This window comes from Diospyros lotus, chromosome 10, assembly GCF_014633365.1.
Source record: "Diospyros lotus cultivar Yz01 chromosome 10, ASM1463336v1, whole genome shotgun sequence".
Classification (NCBI taxonomy): Eukaryota; Viridiplantae; Streptophyta; class Magnoliopsida; order Ericales; family Ebenaceae; genus Diospyros; species Diospyros lotus.
In genome coordinates this window covers 34,917,694-34,926,138 of record NC_068347.1, presented here as the reverse complement: position 1 = coordinate 34,926,138, position 8,445 = coordinate 34,917,694, and the positions used below count along the sequence as shown (strand labels likewise).

General features: G+C 36.1%; 1 protein-coding gene across 2 annotated transcripts; it reads right to left on the bottom strand.

The window, feature by feature from the left end:
* Nucleotides 1-1,937: 1,937 nt before the first annotated feature.
* On the bottom strand, nt 1,938-7,539 carry LOC127812241 (transcription initiation factor TFIID subunit 7). Of its 2 annotated transcripts, XM_052352624.1 has the most exons (6): nt 7,126-7,536; nt 3,872-3,988; nt 3,380-3,513; nt 3,136-3,255; nt 2,677-2,737; nt 1,938-2,526 (listed from the first exon to the last, which is right to left on the bottom strand). In XM_052352624.1, the coding sequence occupies exons 2-6, from the start codon at nt 3,984-3,986 to the stop codon at nt 2,384-2,386; spliced, it is 573 nt and encodes a 190-aa protein (XP_052208584.1). In that variant the 5' UTR covers nt 3,987-3,988; nt 7,126-7,536; the 3' UTR covers nt 1,938-2,383. The 2 variants fall into 2 exon arrangements, with proteins under 2 accessions (XP_052208584.1, XP_052208585.1); XM_052352625.1 differs by lacking the exon at nt 3,136-3,255 and having other exon boundaries at nt 7,126-7,539.
* Between the last annotated feature and the right edge of the window lie 906 nt (nt 7,540-8,445).

The window sequence follows — 8,445 nt, the reverse complement described above, 5'->3', positions numbered from 1 at the left end:
TTTTTTGGGCTAAAAAAATATAATCTTTTGGTATCAGAAATCTCACATATAATACATAAATTGAATATCGGATAACTCTAATATTGAGTAACCCCTCCAAAAGTTTTACAAAAAGAATAGATATCATCTATAAAAAATTATAATTTTGATAAGATCTCAAAATATTAAGATAAATATTATCTATACAAATTCTTAAGAGATTTAAAATTGTTTCATATTTTTTTATAAATAAGTATACACTCGTTTTAAAAAATATATATGTTTCTAATACTGATTTTAAATGACTTTTAACTTTTTAGTGTCTAATTTAAATATCAAAATATTTAAATAAAAAATTTCTTACACTCTCTAATCATTATTTTTGTTTCAAACTTCAGTTGATTTAATGATAACTAATCTACTCAATAAATTCATTGTTGTGTTTGATTGACAACAATGATATATCATGATCTAGTATTATATAATTACACTATATATACAAGAATATATGTTAATTAATATATACTACATGATTACATATAATATATATATAAGTAACATTTATTGCATGTATGCATGGTATTTCGAATGGTATATATCATTAGTGATATATTATGTATAATATTTATTATAAGATAATTATGTATTTCATATAAGATAATTAAGCAAAAAGAATATGGTACAGCGTGAAAGAGATGTGATACCACATGAAATGGGTATCGTGTAATGCAAGGTTCTAATATTGAAGCTAAACTTATACTTTTATCTTGCATTTTTACAATTTTTTTATGTATTTATTTAAATTTTTTATTATTTATTACCCAGATAAACTTTAATTTTTAAGTCAATTTAATATCTGTAAATGTGAATAAAATATGATATATATTTTATTATTTTTACACGTAAAAATATAATAATTAAATTCACACAAAAATACAAATTCAAAAGTGTAATCGAAATAACAAAAAAATTTAAATTATCACACACAAAAGAAATCAAAATACAAAAATTAAATTGAGTCAAAAATCAAATTTAAATGTGTAACAAAAATAACAAAAAATTCAAATAACCACCTAAAAAAACACATGAAAGTATATGGACCAAAATATAAATTTAACTCAATATTAACTAAAGAGAGTTTGGCGCAACCTAAAGGAGGAATAGTGTGATTGAACATGAAGAGTTAATAGTATTATCGTAAAGAGATATGATCCATAATACATAAAGTGTCTTTAAAATACTAAGGGTGCGTTTTCTTTGTTTTTCAATTTTTAGTTTTGAGTTTTGAATTCATTTTAAGTTTTTTGTTTTGATAATTTATTTTTAAAAAATAAAAAATACGTTCTCTTTGTCATTTTAAAAAACTATTTCTCAAAACAGAAAATTAGAAAACGCGTTCTCTTTGAAATTTTGAAAATAAATTTTTGATGATATTTTATTTAATAAATTTGATTATTTAGTAAATTAAAAATATTTAATGTTTATAAGTTATTAAAAAAATTCTACATTTTAAAGTTAATGAATTTTGTAATATTTTTTTATTATAATAATAAAATATAAATAAATAAATAAATAAATATATTTTAAATTTATTTTGGATGAAAATACTTAAAACAATTTTTTGTTGTTTTGAGTTTTCTTTACAAATTTTTTTTTGTTTTCAAAAATATATTTTTAAAAACAATAAAGAGAACGCATTTTCATTATTTTAAAAAATTAAAAACTAAAAATGACTTAAAAACAGCAAAGAGAACGCAATCTAAATTTTCAGCTCAGGTTCACCCATAAATTAAATTATTCAAAAAAATCCTAAATAAATTTGGGCCCAAAAATAATTCCAAACTAAATTTAACCCAAATCTGACCAAATTAACCTTTTCATCCCCCAAATCTTTATTGAGTTTTGGGGCATCCTTTGTGATTTGCTTCCCCGTGGCCTGGACAAAGGGCAATCATGAGTTTAAATGTTTTACTAAAAATGTATACTTACACTAGTATTCTACATCCATCATATTCCATGGTACCGCAGCAACAGCAGCTGCTGGTTCATGTGAAGTAATAGAGAGGGTCCCAGAAAATTTGCTTAAAGGTACACCACCTCACTCATGTGTGCCCACACTAGGCTCCTCTAGGGCAGGCCAGATTGGGTAGAGGATCTAGATCAAACAACTAATGGTTCAGTTGTGATCCATACCAAATCCCATCCAGATCCGATAGGATTTAGACCTAACAAGTAATTATCCAGTGCCGATCCACACCAGACCTAATCCAGATTCAATAAGATCTAGATCTAACAAGTAATGATCCGGTCCAGGTCCACTTTCTACCTGCACTGGTCCTTCCAGCCTAAGATAGAATGAGGGGTTTCAGTGGTATTTACAGAAGTTCTATAAGGGACTGCTGTGTTACATGGAATCATCGGACTCGGAGTCGGTTCTGTCAGGGTCCGCCCCGTGTCCTCCAGGCTCCTGAACGCCAGATTTTGCAGCACGAGCAGGAGCAGCTTTCTTGCTTGTACTGCGAGCATTTTCTTCCCCATCTTCACCATGTAAAGCAACTGGGATCAAGGAATAACACCAGTTCAAACCATGAGATTTTCCCAACTGTTAGACCACATGTACACACTATTGTTGCAAGAATCACAATGAAGTATCTGTTGGGGTGAAATTGACAAATGAAGTATAGATGAAAAGGATATCAGCCGTTCCACCAGCCATGATGTTCAGCAGATCTTTTTCCACACGCTGCACAAGCTCAGGCTGCGAAGTGCAACAAAACCAGCAAGTGTTACAAATGTTTGTATATAGAAGCAAAGGAAGAAGAATTGCGAAACCATATATCCTAATACTTGCTGATGTCATGTACAGAAAAGGCATTTCCCAAATCATCTTATAGATGATAAGATAGTTTCTTAATTGAAGCCATGGTGATTAAATAAGCACATAATGCAGCTCCTTTAACTTCCTCACAGCAATATGCCTTTTTTCACACCCCCCCCCCCCCCCCCTTTTTTTTCTTTTTTGCAGTAAAAAAACATCGGTTAAGACATTTCCATGATGGATCTCTTAGAAGCATCTTCATCACTTGTTTATCTCCTTCAGACTTAGAAAATGTAATAAATAACATAAGGTTATGAAAAAAAAAGGGCCATATATACGTTCAGGTCTGGTTCCCGGCGAAATCTTCGCCTTCGAGCATCTCTCATTGGAGGGGTGAGGCCATGTCTATACTCTACCACATCTGGTGCAGGATCACTCTCTTCCCTCACCATAATCATCTGTTACACAACATTCAAAATATTATTGTGTAGCCGACCCCACATAGTGGGATAAAGGTTGTTGTTGTTTAAAAAACAAAGAAATTATTTCCAAAACTCTTTTAAGATAAAAAGAAGGGCCTACTTGACCAATGTCTGCAGTTTTGATCAGCACGCTATCATCATAAGTTTTGTATGACTCCACAATGCAAGGAAGATCCAAGAGCGATGCGGGGAAATGATCATTGCCTATGACAAATGTGCCAGTTCTCCCATCCTCTGAAACATTTGAGGTTTTGGAGTTATGAAGTGCCACAATAAATGTGTTTAAACAGAAAAGGATTATGTATGAATCCAAGAAACTAAAGATTGTGAAAACTTGTTATACTTCTAATTTTTCATTAATTTCTATTCTTCAGCCAATGGATGTTTAGGTGTCCCATGAAGAAGAAAGGCCATTGTGGCAGAGTATACACATTCAGGTGGCAATTGTTTCTAGATTTTATTACAGAGCAAAGAACCAATATCTATACTCCCATTAATTTAAATTCCAGACCACAGCAACCAGTATCTAAAATTTCATTCGGCTCATTTTATTTAGTTCTATGAACAAGGAACATGCCGTGACTTATCTTACCAGAGAAAGATAAATCCAGTGACTTATCTTCTGAAGAAGCAGCATTCTCATTCAGAAGGCGCTCTATCCGCTCAGCAACTGAAGGTGGAACCCTGAGTATAAACTGCTCCTCCATGACTACACAATTGTGAAACTCATACCTTAATTGCTATATTAACGAACAAAATTGCATGTGCAAACAGCTTGAAAGAATTCTATATTTCAGGTTTGAAAAATAAAAATACCAAGAAAACATGAAATAAAGCCCGCACAAACAGGTCATTAGAGTAAAATATGTCAAGTCTAAGAAAAGGTGAAAACATATAGAAACAAAAAAAGAGGAAGAGTTATGAGGAATCCATCTACTCTAACTCCATAGATCTTTCAGGATAGAATGTCAAGCCCAGGGAAGGGCTCAAGATAAATTTTAGAAAAGGATTATCTTCTTCATCACAAAGGACAGGAAAAGATGAAAAGAAAGAAGCTAACAAGGGGATGCATCTCTAGAAAGCAAAGGCAACATTTCAGGCAAATTTGGTTTTGGGAGAAAGGACAGGAGGGATCTCAGCTAAGTGACAACTAGGCATAGGGGTGTGCGCGGTGCGGTTTGGCCGGTCTGAACCATTTTTAGCACGCCAAACCGCTAGTTCGGTTTGACGACTTTGGGTGCGGCCAAACCGCACCAATCCAGACCGCAAATGCAATCTGGATTGGTACGGTTTACCACGGTTTAAAAATAACCTGTTTAACATATAACCTTCAACCTGTTATAAATAACCTGTTTAACATACACTTAAGAAGTGCTATCAACTTGAGAAATACACACAATAGTACCCATTTTAGGCTGCACTTAGCCAAATCTCTTATCAACTTAAGAAGTTCTCACTGCTCACAAGTCACAACCTATTTTAGACCCAATAACAACAAACAAACAAACACTAGACATTAATAAAAATACACACACACACCTACCTATTGGAGAACCGATATTTGCTGCCAGGTACACGGAACGATCCTCGTTGGTGAGATTGGCAAACCACTTTGGCCCGAGCTTCGGCCCCAGCTATGTCTTGTAGTCGTAGCCGTCGGTCCTCTCCTCTGCCTCGATCTGTCGTAGCCATCAGTCATGTCCTCTGCCTCGATCTGTCGCAGTCGGCGGTGGAACCGTGGGTGTGGGTTGCCGACGATAATCCGAGGACGAGGAGAAAGAGAAAGAAGAAGAGAAGACGTCGAGACGATGGAATGGAAGGGTGCAGCAGCAAGGGCGATCGGATTGGGGGGAACTAGGGAAGGGTTGCGCGGGTGGGGGAGGGCCGGAGGGGGCTGCTGATTAGGGTTGCGCGAGTGAAGGAGGGGGCTGCCAATTGCAATTAGGGTTGCGGGTGGGGGAGGGGGCTCTCTCGATTGCGATTAAGGATTAGGGTTTTGGGTGGGGGGGGTTGCGCGGGGCTGGGTGCTTTTATAATATATTTTTTTATTTTTTATTTTTTTTATTATTTTCTGGGTGGTTCGGTTTAAAACCGAACCGCTTACTGTCCAAACCGCAAACCGCGCAGTTTGGACAGTCTTCAAACCGTTTCCGACAGTCAAAAAAAAAAAAACCTACCGGTTCGGTTTGGTCTGGCCGGTTTCCGCAGTGCACCGGTTTTTTTGAACACCCCTAACTAGGCAAGCAAACAGAGGGTGGGCTTTTGCTCACCCCTTGTCCCCAACCACGACATTGCATACCCTCCCCTGTGCCCCAACAGGGAATAAAGCTGAAGTCCTCTCCCCACCCCCAACTGGGAGCAAAGGGATCCCAAACCTACCACACGCCCCGAACTTGTCTTTAATAAACATTAAAAAACCCTTCAAATTAATAATGCATGATCATCATCAATTTTATTTTATTACATATAACCTAATAATAGACAATAAAATCTAAAAGTTCATAAAACAATCATCAAATTAAATTAAAAAACCGTTCAAAGTAATTCAAGAAGCAAAAATTTAAATGAGGAGACATTGGGAGACAAATTTACGGAAAGGTAATGTACAACTCTCAACTCATCCTCTTTGCACAGAAAGAAGTAGCGTTCCGGAGGAAGCATGCCTCGGAAACTGCCATCACACGAATGGTATTTCTAATCATAAACAAAGAGGCCCTTCATTGCCTGAAAGCCTCTCTTTGCTTCATTCTCCTACTATAACCACTTGTAGCAGACAATATTGCACTTTGAAGATTGCAAATTTTCATTATTCGACCATACCACAAGTAAATGATCTGAACACATGAAATCAGAAATCTAAAACGTTTATATTGTACACACACCCTAACACGCAGAAATCAAATACCAAAAATCAACCAAAACATAGTTGTATTGAAGAGGAGAGAACCAAAACCTTCTCGAACCTTCGGCTATTACAAATCCAATCGTAGGTCTTCAATAGGGTTACACACAAGAGAGAGAGAGAGAAAAGAAGGCTCAGGCGGTGCATTTCGCAATAGTCAACACTCAACAGAGGCGAGGAAAGACTGAACCAAAAATACGAGAGAGACCCGTGATTTCCGCTCTCAGATTAGAGCCCTGGATGAAGGGGTGAATCCAGGAATTTAGGTTGGGGGGTTGAAATTTTAAAAACTTAATATAATAAAATTCTTATGTAACCAAAAAGTTAGTACAACAAATTTTCATTAAACTTGTGCTCGACAAGATTTTGAAACAAAAAATTCATCTAGATTGATGTAAATTTCAGGAGGTAAACTTGAAGGAATTGATGTCAATTCATTAGATTGATTTTGCACACTATGAATTGAAGTACTTTCACTTGTTACTAGTATGATGATCTCTCTTTCTAAAAAAAAGATAACAATATTTTTCCTTTCTTCTTGTTCCATTCTAAATTCTAAGATACACAAACAAAAAATAGCACAATTCAATAATCGAACAATTAAAATATTTAACTTAAGATTTGAGGCAAATGCAAGGCCAATACAACAACTGTATTTCTAGAATTCAAACAAGAGAAGGCAAAAGTATGGTTGATTCAAATATTCAATCACAGATTCACAATAACAAATTCCAGACTTCCAGCCACGACAATTCCTAACTAAATGCAGTAGTAAAATAGGCAAGCAGACACAAAGTTAGAAAAATCACTTACTTAAAACTTGCTGAAAAAAGGCAGACTTCAACAACAAATCAAGCATAAACAGGTAAAAAAATATGGCCGAAAAACAGAAAACCATCTAGATTTAGCTGTCAATCGAGAGAATCAAAGAAGAGAAAACATACCAGTAATACAGATCCGGACTCGAATGAAGCAGATGTGGAGACTGGAAGTTTGGGGGGTAAAACGAAAACCTGAATCAGAGGCAGCAAGCGAGAGCGAGGGCGAGGGCGAGGGCGAGGGCGAGGGCGAGGGCGGGCGAGAGCAAGAGAGAGGCAGTCAGGCAGAAAGCGAGGGGCCGAGGGCGAGAGGCAGCGAGGGCTAGCGAGAGCAAGAGAAAGGCAGCGAGGGCCGGAAGGCGAGAGGCAGCGAGGGCGAGCGAGAGCCAGAGATAGGCAGAGGGAGAGGGCGAGCGCGAGCGCGAGTGGACGAGCAAAAGAGAAGAGGCAGAGAGCGAGAGGCGGCGAGGGTGAGCGAGAGCGAGGTCGAGAGAGGAAGGAAGGAGAAGGGTTTGCAGGCGGGTGGGCTGGGCTGAAAAAAATTGAGGTGGGCTGGACTCAATTTGAACTGAACTATTATTAAATAATTCAAAATTTACTTTATAAATTTAAATTTTGTCGTGGGCTATCCAGTTTAGGGCAGCTCACACAGACCCGGCCCTGCCTAGACGGATGATTTTGCCAAAAGAGCAAGAATTGGGAATGCAATTGATTGAGAGAAGATCAGTCGGTTTCAATTCGTCGGATCCGGGTATTGGTACCGGGTTACGGGTTGTGTCCTGAACTGTTTAGAAAGGATGAATTTTATAAACTTTTATATAATTTTTTTAATTTTAATGTTTTATTTTTAAAATAAAAAAATATAGAATAATTGAATTACGTGGAATTCATAAACTCAAATTTTACTAAAATATGTCAAATTCCAGAATAAATTCTACAAATTATCTTTTTGCCCTCATTCTCTCTCTCTCTCTAGTACATCTTCCTTTTTTATCAAGGGTAAACAAAATTTTAGTTATAATTGTTTCCCATTCTTTTCTCATGACCGCCTCCTTTCTCCTCTCTTTGGGCATCTTAAACAATCGCCGACAACTATTTCCTCATGTTGATTGTCGCACAGCCAACAACCATTGCAAGAAAACAATAAGTGATTAAAGGACTTTCTACCCCTCACTTTTAAATTATAATTTCAATGTTCTATCATTCAAGTTTTAAAAAATCACAAAATATATTTTACCCACCATTATTTTGTCTATGAACTATTAATTTTTTTGTTTCTTCATCCGTTTCAACTCAACATCATTTTGCATTTTTTGGTCTTCTATATATATCCAACTATTGATTTTTATTATTATTATTATTTTGGATTTTGTTGCTTGACATGGGCATATGTATTTCTGAGTCTGAGTCACAGCGAGTTCAATTTTGAGTTCCTAGGCAACACCA

Coding starts and splice junctions, on each gene's coding strand:
- LOC127812241 (XM_052352624.1), bottom strand. CDS start 3,986: ATGGAGGAGCAGTTTATACTCAGGGTTCCACCTTCAGTTGCTGAGCGG. Junction 3,256..3,379: donor AAACTGCAGACATTGGTCAA/GTAGGCCCTTCT, acceptor GTTGTGTAACAG/ATGATTATGGTGAGGGAAGA. Junction 2,527..2,676: donor CATGGCTGGTGGAACGGCTG/ATATCCTTTTCA, acceptor CAGTTGCTTTAC/ATGGTGAAGATGGGGAAGAA.